The sequence below is a fragment of the Salvelinus sp. IW2-2015 genome, linkage group LG2 (assembly GCF_002910315.2).
Source record: "Salvelinus sp. IW2-2015 linkage group LG2, ASM291031v2, whole genome shotgun sequence".
Lineage (NCBI taxonomy): Eukaryota > Metazoa > Chordata > Actinopteri > Salmoniformes > Salmonidae > Salvelinus > Salvelinus sp. IW2-2015.
The window spans coordinates 40766743-40786661 of record NC_036839.1 but is presented as its reverse complement, the minus strand read 5'-3'; the positions used below and the strand labels follow the sequence as shown (position 1 = coordinate 40786661).

The window sequence follows — 19919 nt, the reverse complement described above, 5'->3', positions numbered from 1 at the left end:
GGTCAAAGGTAGTGCAGTAGTGTAGGGAATATGGTGTAATTTGAGGTTTACCTTGAGAAAGGTTTGCTAAAGCAGATTTATGAATGAAAATAAACATTACAGATCTGTTGTACCATCTGAGAGAAAGAGTGAATTTAGACATAACAATTTCAAAGTTTGATTTTTGCCATAATATCCCCCAAATTAGCTGTCAACTTACCCCACTAAGTTCGTTTGTATGTTAATAGGCATTTTCTTTCTGAAAAACAACAGGCATGTGGTGTGCTACATATTTGCTGCATTTACCAATGCTACTTCAGTCAGTACAACTGCACGTTATTAAAAGCAGCACCTAATTCAACAATATCTATGCTACTTTGAGAGCTCAGCGTTAAAGAAGCAAGATACAGTACATTCGCTCATTTTTAGTCTAAGAATTATCACTGTCTAAGCGTTAGTGAAAACCAGATCAAACTGGATGGCAAGGTCAAATATCAGACTGTTAACAGAAAATGCCTGTTTACAAAAGAGTTGGCATGCTTCAGCCCCTCTGGAAATGTGATTAAAATGCCAGGGACATCTGAGTGTCAGCTATGTGAAAAATTAAGGCCATGCTTTAAAGGTGTAGAGCAAATGTATAACCAAGCATAGCATTCTGAGCGCAACCAAAATGAAAGTGGTGTGAATATTTACAATGTTGCAGATAGAGCTAACAAAATTCCTTATTCTACATTACAAATAAGCATGTCTGCTATCCAGTGTACATTTCTGTCTGTTACCTTGTGTCCTTCTGAATAAGCCTCAATTTGTACTCATTCTGTTTCCATATCTTTGTAAATCACAAACATGTTCAACAGAGTTTATGAATTRTGTCTCCCTCCCAGCCCGTAGTTGAACTCGGACCCTGTCCATCTCTTTACCTGAGATTCTGAGGAGCCTCTCCGAACAGGCTACAGATCTCTCGGATCTGCTTTAGTGCAGGAATCACCCATTTGTCATTGGTGCGCAACTCTTCTATGAAGCGATCGATCCACTGGATCTTCTGCGTGTCTCTATCCTGAAATGAACAAGAACATTAACATCAACACTATTCAAGGAACACACACAGCCATAAGCCAATTCTTGCTAGCACCCCAATAGACCCCTAAAACATTGACTGGTTCTCAATACCTCGAGCCTTGTGGGAAAGCAGTCGCCTGGCTCTTGACTGGTTCCTAGTATTACCTGAGAGCAACTGTAGTCCAGTATCTTGATGTGAGCACTGAGGGCCTGGTCCATGATGTCTACAGGCACATCATCGCTGTGAGCCAGGTTCCACAACAGGTTCAGCACCTTRTGGTGAGAGGAGTAGAGGAACCTTCAATACTCATATCCAAATGGAGCACAAGAGCTGGAAAAATACATCTCTTTAACCCATGTTCACCTTGTGGGCCATCACTCCATCCTTGTCGTCCTCCGCCAAGCGACGGATCAGTTCCAACAGCTTCTCACGTTGCTTCTTACTGGCATTCGTCCAACTCGCCTGCAGACCACAAACAAACCACCACAGGGGTTAGGAGAGCAATGTGTGTGTGCTTCCTCGTCGGTACCAGAAAGTCCCCACAAGGATAGTAAAACTAGGAAAATGAGGGACATTTCCCAGGTCCCCACAAGGATAAAGGCTATTTTAGGCTTACGGATTACATTTAGGGTTATGAGTTAAGGTTAGGGAAATACATTTTAGGTACCCGCAAGGATAGTGAAACATGTTGTGTGTGGAGAGAAGTCTCTCACCTTGAAGCAGTCAAAGAGGTGGTCAAGCTGCTCAGGAGAGAAGTCCCAGGCCAGCTTGGCCAGAAGGTCGTGTACGTTCTTCACAATGGCCTCATGTTTACCAGCCTGCCGGTGAAACGTGTCAACAAAAAAATATGTCAGCGATCGCATTGCTGGTTTATCTGTTTTCAGCCTTACATTTCACATAGAGAAGATGCAGGAGCACATAAACTCAATTTGATAGAACGATCCATGCTTAGGTAAGGGCATTTCAGCTAATCAACCCCAAAGACCTGGAAATGCCCCAGTTAAGACATGAAGGATTTCCCATTCTGTTGTAAGAGCTGTTACAGTTCATATCTCCTTCACCTGAACCATGAACAACGTGTGATCAACAATGATTTCTCTTCAAACGCACACACACATGCACTAACAAAACGCATACACAGTACCTGTGCAGCCCAGATGTTGTCCAGGTCCTGCATGGTAAGAGCTTTCTCCTTGATGACGAAGCGCAGTATCTTCTCTAGTTTCTCTACGTACTGAGGCTGGTGAAGGCTGTCCCTCAGCACAATGGACAGGATGTGGTTCTGCTGGATCCACTCCTAACAAACATACAGATATCTTTCAATCTCCACTCAAACACCATCGGTTCTGCCGACTACGCTAACAGAAACCACACTAAGGTATACTCTCTATACTAGATACTTTGTGGCAAAAGCACTTGTGTAGCGTTAACTTGTTATGGATAACGGGCAGCATTTTCACGTTTGGATGAAAAGCATGCCCAGAGTAAACTGCCTGCTACTCAGTCCCAGTTGCTAATATATGCATAGTATTAGTAGATTTGGATAGAAAACACTCTGAAGTTTCTAAAACTGTTTGAATGATGTCTGTGAGTATAACAGAACTCATATGGCAGGCAAAAACCTGAGAAAAAATCCGGTTTGCTTTTTCCGTAAAGTTTTTTTGACACAGCGGTTGCATTAAGGAGAAGTATATCTTTAAATCTGTGAATAACACTTGTATCTTTTATTAATGTTTATTATGAGTATTTCTGTGATTTGATGTGGCTCTGTGCAAATTCACGGGATGTTTTGGAGGCAAAGCCAAATGTAAACTGAGGTTTTTGGATATAAATATGAACTTCATCTTACAAAACATACATGTATTGTGTAACATGTTGTCCCGGGAGTGTCATCTGATGAAGAATATCAAAGGTTAGTGATTCATTTTATAAATATTTCTGCTTTTTGTGACTCCTCTCTTTGGTTGGAAAATCACTGTATGCTTTCTGTGACTAGTTGCTGACCTAACATAATGATATGTTCTGCTTTCGCMGACAAGCTTTTTTGAAATCGGATTAATTGGTTGGATTAACGAGAATTTTATCTTTAAAATGGTGTCTAATACTTGTATGTTTGAGAAAATTGAATTATGAGATTTCTGTTGATTGAATTTGGCGCCCTGCAATTTAATTGGCTGTTGGCGAAGGGTTCCGCTAGTCCTAGACAGGTTAAACAAATACATTTGATTAACTTAATTTTGTGTGTGTATATTCATGTTTGCTGACAATTACAAAATAAAAAATTATACTTGATTGATGGTTAACTCACCGCCATGCGTTCTGCAGTTAGCCAMTCCTCCTCCTCGGGGTTGCCATGCCGATGTGTGTAATAGGACACACTGGAGATTACTTTGTTTACTTCGTTTAGTGCATTCATTTTGCCATTAAAAGAGGAAATTTGCAATAACCTGTGGATGAAAACACAATCACCACAGATTACCATCAACAAATAGTTCACATTGGGGCAATTCCTAACTAAAGTCCACGAACATTACTCACATTTTTACATAACTCTCATTGACATCAATACACAATGCGTGCAGGTATCTCAGGTTAGCATTTAGCCAATAGTTACAAAGTGTTTTAAAACAAAACCTTCACGACAGTTTGGTCTGAAGCGAACTCACCTAAGAATCATTTTTAACCTAAAAATCTCTAAGTTCTTGACGGTCTCCTCCTGCCCAGGCACCTTGGAGGCCAGGTTCTTCAGTGACTTGATGATCATGGACAGGGCATCATTTTTGGCTTCGTTCTTGGCTTCCTTCTTCAGCTCCTCGTCTGTTAGATTCTCCAGGAACTGAGGAACCATCTCGATGACGGGCAGSAAGTACTTCTTCACCGTGTGCAACGTGAGAAACTCGTAACACTGCCCGAAAGGCCTGGAGGACAAAACAGTCACAACACGTCCAGTAGACCATGCTATTCCCATAGCTCTATTGGTTGAAGCATGGTTCTTACAACAGAGTTGTGGGTTTGATTACTCTATGGGTCACATTAAAGCGTCCGCTAAATGACCACATCAATCTAGTCATGAAGACAGACCCCATCACAGCAAGAGCCTGAGGACTTATTTACTGATGACACGGTAGGATGTTAAACACTGGTGGTGAATGGTAGGAGTTAGCTCCATATAATGTAGAAAGCACTGGAGAGCTAGTGAAACGTGCTCTTTAGATGTCACCCATTAAAGTGTGTATGTATGTATATGGGACGACTCACTTGATAAGGGCAGCGATGATCTGGACGTTCAGTGCTTGGCCACTTATGAAGCGATCGTGCAGAGTTTGAAACCCRTTTAACGTGCCGAATTTGTTAATTAAATCCACCAACCAGCCCTGTGAACGAAGAGGGAAAAAAACAAACCACTTGTTAAAAATACATTAAAAAGTAAAAATACTCACCATGCTTCCACTATCCACTCAAGCTGTTTGGCTACACAAATACATCCCTCTAGTCTCAAAGCGGTTACACAGAAAGGCTTAATTGGAGGGAAAATCTGAGGAAAAAACTGCCACAGACCCATATCAGAGGCTGCAGCAGTGTTTGTATTGGGCAGRCTGCCACCTACAGCAGACAGTGTTCACATTGACCACCCCCGRCCCACGCTCCATTCATTGCGGTTTTCATAGCAAACTCACTCACTCTCCCTGGCATCGCCTAATCTCATTTAAACTCCACAACAGTGCAGACACCTCGAGTACATCCGCTTGTTTTATTTCCATTCCTCTTATTTCCTACCCAGTCCACAGAGTAGTCATCCTTTGTTTCTGTGCACTGGCCCTAAGGCAAGGCAGCAAGGCCAGAGCAAAGAGCACATTTGTTCCAAGAAAATAAATTGCCAAAGAATAAAAAAGCCTGTTCTCTGGATTTCTGTTGCTACGGCAATTGCGGAGAGTGAATTAGAAAGATTTACCCATGGAGCATCCATCCAGAGGATATTTAATTTAGACTCAATTCTATAATAAATAAAAACAAATCTGACACTTCTCACTGTGCCTATATGAGATTTGGCTGGGAGAGAAAATGACAGTTTAGCCAATATCACATCAGTCCCAGGACATCGTTTATTAAAACATCCTCTGTGTATCTTTTTGTTGATCCACCTTGATAGAAGAATAGCCTCAACAGTAAATAAGGGAATTGGCCTTGAAGATAGAGGGTTATATATTTTGCAAACAGACGATATAGACAAACTAAGTCAACATTTCTTTCCTCGGGAGAGTGTTGGAAAATCAGAGGATAGATTATAGGGTCTTGGGGAAAAGTGGGGTTATTTGGCGATTTTGGAAAAGTATCTTTGGGGGGGAAAAGGGTGGGTTAAGTTTGGGGCCGATGTGTTGCAGTAACACTCCCCGGCAGTCACATAAGACTCCCTGCCGGAGACCAGGGTTCAATCTCTGTGTCCACCGATCCCACCCTTTTTCTCCCACTTGCTTGTCTCCCGTCTCAATAAAAGTGTCAAATCACTGAAAATATAYATTTAAAAACAGTTTTGGGTCCTAAATAAGGAGTACATTGATAAAACAGGTGGTTGGACCAGAGTAATAAAAAAATCTTTGGGGGGGCCTACCTTGAATTCAGACCCTACCTTTGGAGAGCGAGGGTCAGGGGGGCGGGCGAAGAGCTCGTCGTCTGCAAGCTGCGCCCCGGCGGGCACCGTCTCAGAGGGCCTCGTGCCATTGTAGATGTGAAACTTGCAGTGGGGGTTGAAGGCCATGGCCAGCAGCTCCAGCAAGGGGAACCAGTCCTGAGAGAGCTTGGCCACACACAGCTCCACCAGCCGGTGGGTGTTGCTGATGATACACCTCTGTGGATGGAGAGAGAGCGAGATCGCTGTAAGCAATCGGCTCCACATAGCCTCACTGAGGGCTTAGGTGGAGCTTCCTCCATATTGAAGCTGCTACAGAGCTATCCTCTTTCTTCACAACACATTCCCAAGTCTGCGGTAGCAATGTATCAACTCAAAAGAGGCCATCATATTTGCARGGATGCGAGTGGCCAGGAACTATGTCTATTGCAAGGTTTTCCAAAGGAAAACATGGCACCGGACAACTTGACCGGGAAGATTTAAATTTACCGGTCATTTGAGAAACAAGTTTTTGGTTTATTTCATAACCATCATGTACAAGATCTTTAAATGTTTTCATTGTATTTTGTTTGGAGTGCTCCATGTGAGCATGTGTCTGGTTTCTCTTTCTTGATAATCGGGGCAGCAAGTAGCCTAGTGGTTAGAGCGTTGGACTAGTAACCGAAAGGTTGCAAGATCAAATCCCCGAGCTGACAAGGTCGAAAATCTGTCGTTCTGCCCCTGAACAAGGCAGTTTACCCACTGTTCCTAGGCAGTCATTGAAAATAAGAATATGTTCTTAACTGACTTGCCTAGTTAAATAAAGGTAAAATAATGTTGAGGGAGCACGTGCRCCTGAGCATGCATAGAAGTAACTGGCCTGCTGCACGGAAATGTAAGAAAGTGTTATGTTTTTTTTTTTAAGTTTTTTTTTTTAATGTTTTTTTTTTATACATCCATTACAAATGATAATTTTTTAAGTTTTTTTTTTTAATGTTTTTTTTTTATACATCCATTACAAATGATAATAATGAAACTATAGTTTCTCAACGTAAGCTATTTGAAAAATCTTTCCAACAATCTCCCCCTCGATAATCACAATCCTCGGTGAGAAAGAGCTTATAGGCCTACTGCTGCACTGTCCTAAAGGCTATGAGTTCTATGCACTCATTTCTTTACCCGCCAATGAATCACAGTGTATCAATGTGTCCATAAGGCAGAGGCTGGTGATSTCACATTTTTATCATTTTAATTCAGATTTTTATGATTAACCATGAGAGAACGACTTTGAAATGAAATTGTTCCACGAAAATCGTCATTRAAAAAAATCTGAATTGGCACGCAGAACAGTAGAAACGGTAGGATAAATTGTAAGGTGGGCACAGCAGTCAGCTGAGCCTGGGGCTAGAGGTAGGCCTGGGCTGTCAACAGTGGGTGACTCACGCTCCACTGAGAAAGGCTATTCAGTATCAATGTCAGAGTTAAAGAACAGCCAAACCCAAGCCCCTTCCTCCAATGAAAAGAGCATTGATCACCACTGGCATTCTCCCGGTTCATTCTCCCTTCTTTCCTTCAGCACAGGGGCCCAGATAGCAAACTGAATTTAGACTGATGCAGAGGAATATAAGACACCTGCTGAGCTTTCAACAGAGGAGGACAGAAATTGTCGATCAGATCTTAACAGCAGGGTGCTTCTGGTGACATCACTCCCCTTACCAAGGCCCTGTTTGAATACTTCTTCAGAAATGCAGCCTTCCTTCCTTGAGTTAATCACACAATTAACATAATTGGATTGGTGAAAACAGGAGTTACACTGGATAGGTTTCACCAATCCAATTGTGTCAAATGAGTGATTAGCCGAAGGAAGGGACTGGAAGGAGGATGGGTTTTCAAAGTATTGGAAAGAGGGCCCATGACTCCTTGAAAAACGGTGGCCATTGCTTTTGAGAGCACTATCCTGATTAAATGAAATGGAATAAAATAAAAGACTCACATGTATCTCGAACTTCCACCCGCTGACGGCCTCGTCTGTGAGAATCTTGGTGAAAGAGATGGTCAGGCCGTCCCTGAAAAACCTCTGGCACGCCTCACATTTCACATCAAGTTCTAAACAGACAGAAAACAGACAAGAACTAAGTGCATGGAGATATTGTGCTACCACAGATCATTTTTATTTCAAGGGCTACAGGTCAAATATCAATCTAAAGAGAAACTATGCGGARGCGTATATTTTAATGGGACGTTGACAAAGCGCAATTACACTAAAAGAGAGTCGACCATCAAGCTAGTCTAAACTCCATACACAGTGGTTGAAATACACTGCTGTCAATGCGATTTCAGATGTGTACATAGCCAAGGACAGGCTTTCTATACCATCTTCATTGCCTTAGTTCAAAACATTGAGTAGTAATTTGAGAAATAGAATGAACCAATATTCTTACCCTTTTTACTAAGCTCTATAGCAGCTTCTAGAAGAACCTCCAACTCTCCCTTTGGCAGAACTGGAACCACCCAGCGGGGTCTGGAAACACAAAACATCCACATGAATACAGARAAACACATTCCTCCTCACAACCACACAGCACTTAGTATCACACAAACGGTGTATTGCCGCTTTCCATGTTATCTGTAGCTTGTGAGGTGTGGAAACCCTGTTTGTTGCTTACCTGGATTTTGTTTTGTTGCTTTTTGTCCTATGTTACTCTGTGTCTGCGTGCCACGTGTTGCTTGTCCTTATGTTGCTGTCTGTCTGCGTGCTCACTGCTCATTGTTTGTGTGTATTGTTATTGCAATTGTTTTTAATAACTTGCCCAGGGAATGCGCTTGAAAAATAGCCGGCTGGATAATACCATCACTTTACTTAACTTAAAAGTTGATTGTTTCACTGTCCCTATAAAAAGAAATAGAATACATACACCTGTGGTCCAGTTTGACCGTGTGTGTAAGTGTGTGGGTGTACCTGTTGATCATGTCATCCAGCTTGGCCAGGTCTGTGTGAGGGAAGGCTGGCTCCTCCACCTCCTCCTCCAGCTGTGGGGGTCCATCCCCCTGACCCTGCTCATCCGGGGGGCTCACTGGAGAGTTCTCATTGGACGAGTTAGGGGACGACGTCTGAAAACACACAGAATATAGGGAAGAAATTCACAAAACATTTTAACAATCAATACCCCGCCTGCTAGCCAACCCATGAGGAAATACAACCAACGTCACGCAGACATAGGATTGGGCATTACAGTATTTTACTATATACACACACACACACACACATACACCGGTATTGATGAACGGACCGGTTTGAGTTTTTACTTAACCTTCTATAACGGTATTTCAATGTTTGGTATGATAAATGTGATACGCAACTCTGGCACGTGTTATATTTTAATCCGTTTGCTACTTGCAAGTCGCCTCTCCCTCTCCTGCATGCCGCTTCCCACACAAAGCCTTGCCCCCTCACACTCAAGGAGAGTTGTTGCTTGACCATGGAGTCACCAGCACTTCACGTTCACTCTGCATGGTCAGACGCAACAATATGCTGGTGACACGGATACTGCTTTCAAAGCGTCCTATAATCACACTATTAGTTTGTGTATTACAGTCTGCAAACAGCTAGTTTGTCTTTTCTTAGCATGTCGTGGCTAAAATAAATCCTGTTAGCCACTAACGCTAATCGCTAGTTAGCTAGCTGTTAGTATGTATGAGCAGCAGTGGTAGCGGCAGCATCAAGTGTGGTGTGTGTGTGTGTGTGTTGTGAGTAGCAGAGCTGCAGAACTTGGGAAATGTGGGGGTGTGTAGAGAAGGCTCCTTCTGCTTGGATGACCTACATAGCCAGCTTGCCTCTCACGTCTGGGTACGACTCATCTCTAACACCCTCTCGGTCTATATCATTCAGGAGCTTGTGTTCATTGTATCCTCCCTCCTCCATCCCAGTCTCCCTCTCCCGTTCCGCTTAGGTGTTAGCACTGACTGTGGTGTAGTGTTTCCCACAGACACACACGCTTTGTCACCCCCCCCCCCCCTCCTCCCGCAGGTTTAACTTCAACTACATGAGTCTCTTTGTGCTGCTTCTGTGAAACTGTGGGCCACTGATGCAGTAACAGTGTCACACACCAACACTCAGGTCTAAACAAACCATMAATACAGCATTCGTCAAACACTCAACGTATCCTGTGTTATGCTTTCAGAGAGGCTAAAACAGGTTGGATTCATATTTGGAGTTAATGTTCGATGATTCAGGAGAGCTTTACGCCCCACGAGGAGGGAGTTAGTTTCATACCATCTGCTTTAGCAGAAAAATGAGCACAGGATGAGGGGGAATGAAAGAGGAGATGACAGGACTCCAGACTGTGACCATTTATTAAAACGTCCTATTTTTGGGGCGGACAAAATCATGAATTTTTCCGACAGTATTAAATTATCCTCATGATTCCTGTAATAAAAAGTGTCTGCCCTGCCACTGTGATTGTACAACATTTCAAAATGAACCTGCAGGGGGGGAAAAAAACTACTTCGGAAGCAACTAGCTGTCCATATTAAAAGAGAGGATGGTCTCAGCTTCCTGTAGGTATAATTTTATTTCTCAATTATCATTATTGAGCTCCAAGCACACTGTTTTACAATCAAGATATCTGATATAGCTTTGAAATACGGAGCTCGCAAAATTCCGCATCGGCTATCGCAACTGCACTAGGCGTAATAGCAACGTTTTTTGGGGGACATTACATTTACTGTTAGACTAATGCATGGCTACTAGCAGTAGGTATTATATTTAGCAGTGGTGTAAAGTACTTCAGCAAAAACACTTGAAAGAACTACTGAAGTTTTACTACATTCCTAAAGAAAATAATGTACTTTTTACCTGTTGTCTGGACCTCTGCTGCCAAACATACCCTCGTAAAACTGACCGTCCTACCGATCCTCAAGTTCAGCGATGTCATTTACAAAATAGCCTCCAACACTCTACTCGACAAATTGGATCCAGTCTATCACAGTGCCATCCGTTTYGTCACCAAAGCCCCATATACTACCCACCACTGCGACCTGTACGCTCTCGTTGGCTAGCCCTCGCTTCACTCTCGTCGCCAAACCCACTGGCTCCAGGTCATCTACAAGTCTTTGCTAGGTAAAGCCCCGCCTTATCTCAGCTCACTGGTCACCATAACAGCACCCACTCGTAGCAAGTGCTCCAGCAGGTATCTCTCACTGGTCACCCCCAAAGCCAATTCCTCCTTTGGCCGCCTTTCCTTCCAGTTCTCTGCTGCCAATGACTGGAAGGAACTGCAAAAATCACTGAAGCTGGAGACACATCTCCCTCACTAGCTTTAAGCACCAGCTGTCAGAGCAGCTCACAGATCACTGCACCTGCACATAGCCAATCTGTAAACAGCCCATCCAATTACCTCATCCCCATACTGTATTTATTTATTTAGCTCCTTTGCACCCCAGTATCTCTACTTGCACATTCATCTTCTGCACATCTATCACTCCAGTTTTTAATTGCTATATTGTAATTACTTCGCCACCATGGCCTATTTATTGCCTTACCTTCCTTATCCTACCTCATTTGCACTTACTGTATATAGACTTTTTGTTTAATTTTTCTCTACTGTATTATTGACTATATGTTTGTTTATTCCATGTGTAACTCTGTGTTGTTGTTTGTGTCACACTGCTACGCTTTATCTTGGCCAGGTCGCAGTTGCAAATGAGAACTTGTTCTCAACTAGCCTACCTGGTTAAATAAAGGTGAAATAAAAAATAAAATAAATAAAAACTCCATACATTTTCCCTGACACCCAAAAGTATGTTACATTTTGAATGCTTAGGACAGGAAAATGGTTAAATTCACACCCTTATCAAGAGAACATCCCTGATCATCCCTATTGCCTCTGATCTGGCAGCCTCACTAAACACACATGCTTCATTTGTAAATGATGTTGGAGTGTGTCCCTAGATATTCGTACATTAAAAAAAAGAAGAAAAAAAAAAAGGAAAAGAATGGTGCCATCTGACTTGCTTAATATAAGGAATTTGAAATGATTTATACTTTTACTTAAGAATATTTTAGCAAATACATTTACTTTTGATACTTAAGTATCTTTAAAAGCAAATACTTTTGGACTTTTACTCGAGTACAATTTTACTGGGTGACTTTCACTTAAGTTATTTTCTATTCTTTCCGTTACAGCCTTATTCTAAAAGAGATTAAATAAAAAAAAATACTCAGCAATCTGCACACAACACCCCATAATGACAACGCGATAACAGGTTAAACGTTTGCAAATGTATAAAAATAAAAGCACAGAAATACCTTATTTACATAAGTATTCAGACCCTTTGCTATTTCTACAACTTKATTGAAGTCCACCTTTTTGTAAATTCAATTGATTGGACATGATTTGGAAGGCACACACCTGTCTATATAACAGTCCCACAATTGACAGTGCATGTCAGAGCAAAAACCAATCCATGAGGTCTAAGGAATTGTCCGCAGAGCTCCAAGACAGGATTGTGTCGAGGCACAGATCTGGGGAAGGGTAACAAAAAAAATTCTGCAGCATTGAAGRTCCCCAAGAACACAGCCCGGACTCCATCATTCTTAAATGGAAGAAGTTTGGAACCAGCAAGACTCTTCCTAGATCTGGCCGCCCGGCCAAACTGAGCAATCGGGGGAGAAGGGCCTTGGTCAAGGAGGTGACCAAGAACCCGATGGTCACTCTGACAGAGCTCCTCTGTGGAGATGGGAGAACCTTGCAGAAGATCAACCATCTCTGCAGCACTCCACCATTCAGGCCTTAATGGTAGAGTGGCCAGACGGAAGCCACTCCTCAGTAAAAGGCACATGACAGCCAGCTTGCAGTTCGCCAAAAGGCACCTAAAGGACTCTCAGACCATGAAAAACAAGGTTCTCTGGTCTGATGAATACAAGACTCTACTCTTTTGCCTAAATGCTAAGCATCACGTCTGGACGAACCTGGCACCATACCTACGGTGAAGCATGGTGGTGGCAGGATCGAGGGAATGATGAAATGAGCAAAGTACAGAGAGATCCTTGATGAAAACCTGCTCCAGAGTGCTTAGGATCTCAGACTGGGGTGAAGGTTCACAGTCCAACAGGACAACAACACTAAACACATAGCCAAGACAATGCAGAGAGTGGCTTCGGGACAAGACCCTGAATGTCCTTGAGTGGCCCAGCCAGAGCCCGGACTTGAACCTGATCGAACATCTCTGGAGAGACCTGAAAATACGCTGAAGCGACGCTGCCCATCCAAGCTGACAGAGGAGCTTGAGGATCTGCAGAGAATAATGGAAGAAACTCCCCAAATACAGGTGTGCCTTGTAGCGTCATACCCAAGAAGCCTCGAGGCTGTAATTGCTGCCAAAGGTGCTTCAACAAAGTACTGAGTAAAGGGTCTGAATACTTATGTAAATGTGATGTTTTTTTATTTAATAAATTAGCTAACATTTCAAAAAAACTGTTTTTGCTTTGTCATTATGAGGTATTGTGTGTAGATTGATGTGGGACAAAACGATTTAATACATTTTAGATTAAGGCTGTAACGTAACAAAATKTGGAAAAAGTCAAGGGGTCTGAATAGACCGTATGGAAATTCTGGAACCCCATTTTGACAGTAAAATATAACAAAAATAGCCTAATTGTCACCCCAAAATGCATGACAACCACTGGTTTAGGTTGCATATAAAAATATTTTGAATCATGCATTCCAGCTTGGATATGTTAGATGTAACAACAGACTTATCAAATACCATCTCGGTAGTCTATTACACTTCTTAATAAAGCATTGTGAATGACTTCATAAGATGACTCAAATKTATTATATTGTGTGACCTTGAGAAATAAAAAAATTGGGTGTGCCACCAAATCACGGGCTGGTTCCACCAACTGAATAAGTTAGTGGCACCAGGGGAAAATGTTATTCTGGAGCCCTGGATGAAGGGAGAGAGAGAGACAGAAAAAGGAAAGAGGACTAGAAGAGAGAACATGGTGAACACATGATGTTGAGGTCAAGGACAGAGATGAGAGGATGGGACTGACAGTTTCCTGACCTGGTTCTGTGGCAGCGGGGGCTGGCTCTGACTCTGGGCATCGGGTGCCTGGCCCTGGCCCGACTGGCTGTCGTTGCCCCCCACCGGAGAGCCACGCGTGGTGGCTGTCATGCTCGCCACGGGGCAGATCTTGGCAATCTTGGCCTCTTAGGCAGCACTGACCACGAGGGAAATCACAGGAGGCGCCTCAGCAACCTCAGAGGCAGAGCAGAGGGAGGAGAGCAGCGGCCGCGGCACGAGAGAGAGGGACAGAACCACCTGGAGATCTGGACGGGCCGCTGAGACCATTGCATAACCTGGAGAAGAGAGGACAGGGTTAGGGTGTATCATTGGGTTAGTTGTCATAGACAATAAAAATACTGCATGGTGGTCTCACTCACAAAAACGAATGGACGCGATAGGAAAGATTTTAACATGGATCACGTCTACGTTGTGTTAAATACGGTATGTTTCTTTTTTATAGTCATCATGCGTTATCAAATAAGTTGTTTGGTGGTGTCAGTGACCACCTGTCAGGTGAGCCTGGCTCGCTGTGTGTTTGGCTTGGGGATAACAATAAAGAAGACAGTGTACACTGAAATATGATTAAGGCATGTGCATGATATAACATTGCAAGGGTAAAGATAAGCCTTCAATTTTGTCAGTCAAGACACTTTGGGACGTATCACAATGATAGGGAACAATCTTTCGTATTTTCCCCCCAGACACTTGCTTGCGTTCCATGAGTGCAGTTAKAAAACAGTATTGTAGAGGCAATGTGCGGAAGTAAGACTGATAGGCATTACAGCGCTGACGTAATAAGGAACAACGGTACACAGAGGAACCGGTTAGGCCAACACCATCTCTGGCAGGCTGCTGCCGAGTCCGGGTGTTTAATTTCCCATCACATCAGCTGAGAGCTTGGCATGTGCTGGTCGTCAGCATGACCATCAGTGAAACACGATAAGACCTGGCTGCAAACTCAGCACTTATTGGCACCACTTACGAGACGTCATAGCAAAAACATACAGGCCTAATTTTCTAGCATTCTGTRCCGGTGTAGTCTTGTATAACATCCAGCCATAGCTAGCCATGCAGGCATTGGAATCAAACAAATGTCTGGTTGTTATTAAGTCTGTGGTAAGAGGTGAAAATATAAATTTACTACGATGATATTGCTACTAACGTACAGCATTAAGTGTAAAAATATAGAAAGATATCAATCCTCAACAGATGGAAAGAACCTCATATTCAGCAGTGAGGCTGCCAACGAGCACTTTCCAAGGGCTGTAGTACAGAGAGAGTAGGCAGCAGCGTCTCCAGTTAAAACAGCATGACATTGACACCATGGGCCTGACTCTGGAGAGGAAGAGGCCAAGACGACCTCAGAGACTGCTAGTATGGCAAGGATACAATGAATGCTAGTAGTGGAAATGCCCTCTATTATATAAGGAAATGCCAGGGTTGGGGTCAATCCCATTACAATTCAAAAAGTGAACTAAACTCCAATTAAAATATTAAAAATTCCTAATAGAAACACTGTCTCACGTCAGATGGCGTCACTCCTCCTGGACACTCGTCCCTCAACCAATCTGTCTTGCAGGAAATGGAACTCTTATTGAATAGTGAGCATACACCATTGAAAAAATGTTAACCCAGTTCCTAATTTTTTCTATATAACTGCGCTCTTGTATGAGTCCATGAAATATGAAGAATAGCTACCTAATTATTACAAATATTTTGACAGTGATTTAATAGTTTGCAATTGTGGGAAAATAAAAACAAACTGGTGGCTATCTCCTGCACAAATTCTGTGCAAGGATGTTGGTCGCCAGGCAGTGCAGTGACTTGATCAGCTGTGTAGCTAACATTAATTGTTGTAGCTAGCTAGTGAAATAGTTACCTAGCTCTTCCTTCACCGACATAAAAAGCTTGCTTAGCCGGTTTAAATTACCCTAAAGTTGTAGACATGCAGCCCCACAATTAAGAGGAACCAACAGTTATCAGAAATAAGTTTGTAGATTGGCATTTTTCGCCACAATCAAATCGTTGGGTCAGCTCAGCTGAGCACTAAGTAGGTAGCTGGTTGCATCGTTTCAGTAAAAAAAAATATYGTGGTTGACTGAAATGCATCTGTTCTTTCGACCAATCGATTGTCCAACATTTTTAAGCGTGTATTTTTCATATATAGACACACTATGTGTTTTAATAAAATCAACTATGTGCATTGAGCTTGTCTGATGCTTTAAGCTTACGGTTTGATGAAATAAGACAAAATGACTCAAGAGCGCGCCAGAGATCTAGATAACCAGAAGAAAATAACCTTAACCTAACCATTCTCCCACTCCTGCTGGCTTATGTAGATTCTGCCATTACTCTCCTGAAGATGCCAGTAATAGGCTACACGAGGAATCGGCAACCTTCCTCATGTGGAATGCCAATTTATCTTACCATTTCTACTGATCTGCGTGMCRGTTACGGTTTTCAAATGCACATTTTCTTGGAACAGCTTCATTTAATTTATAATAACGTCTTCATATCTGAAAATCATTGTCATGTGGTTAATCAAAATTCTTTCCAAATCTAAATGAAAATGATCAACCTAAAAACAAACTTCTATTGCCARCTATGTAAAAATAGCCTACATAAAGTTGAAAAAAATATCCTATAAATCACATTAGCTACACAAGTTTGCAACGAACTTGAAACATTGTATCAACTATTAACTTGGGTCCGKCCCAAAACTTGCATACAGACACAGCTGTGGGTTATTTSCGCAAGGGATAAGCAGCAGTGCTGGACTTGGGCAGGAGCTCACCGGAGCGGAGTACCGGCACCTCATATTTTAACTGCTTGAGCTCCTGTTCCTCCTATAGAATATTAGCTTGAAAGTATTGTGGATCTCCTGCACCTAAATATAAACAGTACCAGCACCCAAAATGAGTAACGGAACCTATTTCAGTCCAAGTCAAGCACTGATAAGAAGTAAATCAGGTAGGCATGTTCTATGATGTTTCCACTGGATCAGAACATGACATGTTTCTCTTTCACGCTGAGAGGTTACTGAAAGGGAGAGMGCTGGAAAGATGTTTCAAATACATTGAGGAACTGTTGTCWTTCTCAATGGATGTAAAAACAGACTTTGTTTGCTTGATGTTTGAGGTGAAGAAAACATTACTTTGAGAAGCTCCACAGGTCAGTGCTTGTGTGTTAAGCCAATCAAAAATACTATGATCCTTAAAAATGGGCACATTTATATGCCTATATTTTTCTTGCAGGCCAGATAGCCTATAGGAATAAATCAAATCAAATGTTATTGGTCACATACACATGGTTAGCAGATGTTAATGCGAGTGTAGCGAAATGCTTGTGCTTCTAGTTCCGACAGTGCAGTAATATCTAACAAGTAATCTAACAAATTCACAACGGCTACCTTATATACACACAATCAGAATATGTACATATAAAGATATGGATGCGCGTACAGCATAGGCAAGATGCAATAGATGGTACAAAATTGTATATACACTTGAGATGAGTAATGTAGGACATGTAAACATTAAAGTGGCATTATTTAAAGTGACCAGTGATCCCTTCATTAAATACATTTATTAAAATGGCCAGTGATGAGTCTGTATGTTGGCAGCAGCCACTCAATGTTAGTGATGGCTGTTTAACAGTCTGATGGCTTTGAGATAGCAGCTGTTCTTCAGTCTCTCGGTCCCAGCTTTGATGCACCTGTACTGACCTCGCCTTCTGGATGGTAGCGGGGTGAACAGGCAGTGGCTCGGGTGGTTGTTGTCCTTGATCATCTTTTTGGCCTTCCTGTGACATCGGGTGCTGTAGGTGTCCTGGAGGGCAGGTAGTTTGCCCACAGTGATGTGCGTTGTGCAGACCGCACTACCTTCTGGAGAGCCTTGTGGTTGTGGGGGGTGCAGTTGCAGTACCAAGCGGTAATACAGCCCGACAGGATGCTCTCGATTGTGCATCTGTAAAAGTTTGAGGGTTTCAGGTGACAAGCCAAATTTCTTCAGCCTCCTGAGGTTGAAGAGGTGCTGCTGCGCCTTCTTTACCACACTGTCTGTGTGGGTGGACCATTTTAGTTTGTCCGTGATGTGTACGCTGAGGAACTTAAAAGTTTCCACCCTCTTCACTACTGTCCCGTCGATGTGGATAGGGGGGGGGTGCTCCCTCTGCTGTTTCCTAAAGTCCACAATCATCTCCTTGTTTTGTTGACATTGAGTGAGAGGTTATCTTCCTGACACCACACTCCGAGGGCCCTCACCTCCGCCCTGTAGGCTGTCGTTGTTGGTAATCAAGCCTAACACTGTAGTCGTCTGCAAACTTGATGATTGAGTTGGAAGCGTGCATGGCCACGCAGTCATGGGTGAACAGGGAGTAATGGAATGAGCTGAGAATGCACCCTTGTGGGGAGTGGAGATGTTGTTGCCTATCTTCACAACCTGGGGGAAGCCCGTCAGAAAGTTCAGGACCTAGGTGCACAGGGCAGGGTCGAGACCCAGGGTCTAAAGCTTAATGATGTGCTTGGAGGGTAATATGGTGTTGAAAGCTGAGCTGTAGTCAATGAACAGCATTCTTACATAGGTATTCCTCTTGTCCAGATGGTATAGGGCAGTGTGATGGCGATTGCATCGTCTGTGGACCTATTGGAGCGGTAAGCAAATTGCAGTGGGTCTAGGGTATCAGGTAAGGTGGAGGTGATATGATCCTTGACTAGTCTTTCAAAGCACTTCATGATGACAAAAGTGAGTGCTACGGGGCGATAGTCATTTAGTTCAGTTAMGTTATCTTTCTTGGGAACAAGAACAATGGTGGCCATCTTGAAGCTTGTGGGGACAGCAGACTGGGATAGGGATTGATTGAATATGACTACTTCTATGCGTGCACATCCTTACTCAACATTGAAAAGGAGTGCTCCAAACAAAAGACAATGACTACATTTTATTGACAACTTGTAAATGGAACTAAATAAACCAAAACAACATGCTTCTCACAAGTGTAGCAAAGGTCGTGCACTCTGGAAACAATGTGTCCACTCTGACAATGAGAACACGAAGACTGGAATAACATTGAATGCATCAAAAGAAATGACCTTAACCAAAGTAAAAAACATTGTAGATGAGAAACTATAGGAATTAACAGTAAATGTACTACTGGTGATATACAGTGCATTCGGAAAGTATACAGTATCAGTCAAAAGTTTGGACACCTACTCATTCAAGGGTTTTTCTTTATTTGTACAATTTTCTACATGGTAGAATAATAGTGAAGACATCACAACTATGAAATAACACATATGGAATCATGTAGTAAGCMAAAAAAAGTGTTATACAAATCAAAAAATATTTTATATTTGAGAATCTTCAAACGAGTCACCCTTGACAACTTTGCAAACTTGGCACTCTCTCAACCAAATTCACCTGGAGTGCTTTTCCAACAGTCTTGAAGGAGTTCCCACATATGCTGAGTGCTTGTTGGCTGCTTTTCCTTCACTCTGCGGTCCAACTCATCCCAAACCCTCTCAATTGGGTTGARGTCGGGTGATTGTGGAGGCCAGGCCATCTGATGCAGCACTCCATCCATCTCCTTCTTGGCCAAATAGCCCTTACACAGCCTGGAGGTGTGTTGAGTCATTGACCTGTTGAAAAACAAATGATAGTCCCACTAAGCGCAAACCACATGAGATGGCGTATCGCTGCAGAATGCTGTGGTAGCCATGCTGGTTAAGTGTGTCTTGAATTCTAAATAAATCACAGACTGTATCACCAGCAAAGCACCCCCACACCATCACATCCTCCTCCATGCTTCACGGTGGAAACCACACATGCGTTTATGCGTTTACCTACTCTGCGTCTCACAAAGACACGGAGGTGAATTTGGACTCATCAGACCAAAGGCAGGATTTCCACCGGTCTAATGTCCATTGCTTGTGTTTCTTGGCCCAAGCAAGTCTCTTCTTATTGGTGTCTTTTAGTAGTGGTTTCTTTGCAGCAATTCGACCATGAAGGCCTGATTCACAGAGTCTCCTCTGAATAGTTGATGATGAGATGTGTCTGTTACTTGAACTCTGTCAAGCATTTTTTTGGGCTGCAATCTGAGGTGCAGTTAACTCTAATGAACTTATCCTCTGCAGCAGAGGTAACTCTGGGTCTTCCTTTCCTGTGGCGGTCCTCATGAGAGCCAGTTTCATCACAGCGCTTGATGGTT

The 19919-nt window shown here is 42.7% G+C and overlaps 1 protein-coding gene across 1 annotated transcript in view; it reads right to left on the bottom strand.

The window, feature by feature from the left end:
- The window catches only part of LOC111980182 (ubiquitin carboxyl-terminal hydrolase 9X), an 80869-nt gene that overhangs the window by 55197 nt on the left and 5753 nt on the right, over positions 1-19919 (bottom strand). Inside the window, exons 2-15 of the mRNA XM_070449163.1 lie at positions 13713-14008; positions 8605-8756; positions 8087-8166; positions 7639-7751; positions 5667-5885; positions 4298-4413; positions 3706-3957; positions 3348-3486; positions 2184-2336; positions 1753-1857; positions 1403-1501; positions 1204-1311; positions 900-1036; positions 200-238 (exon numbers count right to left, since the gene is read on the bottom strand). Of these exons, the coding sequence (XP_070305264.1) occupies positions 200-238; positions 900-1036; positions 1204-1311; positions 1403-1501; positions 1753-1857; positions 2184-2336; positions 3348-3486; positions 3706-3957; positions 4298-4413; positions 5667-5885; positions 7639-7751; positions 8087-8166; positions 8605-8756; positions 13713-13823 (1823 nt within the window). The 5' untranslated portion in view covers positions 13824-14008. The remainder of the gene's footprint in view (positions 1-199; positions 239-899; positions 1037-1203; positions 1312-1402; positions 1502-1752; positions 1858-2183; positions 2337-3347; positions 3487-3705; positions 3958-4297; positions 4414-5666; positions 5886-7638; positions 7752-8086; positions 8167-8604; positions 8757-13712; positions 14009-19919) is intronic.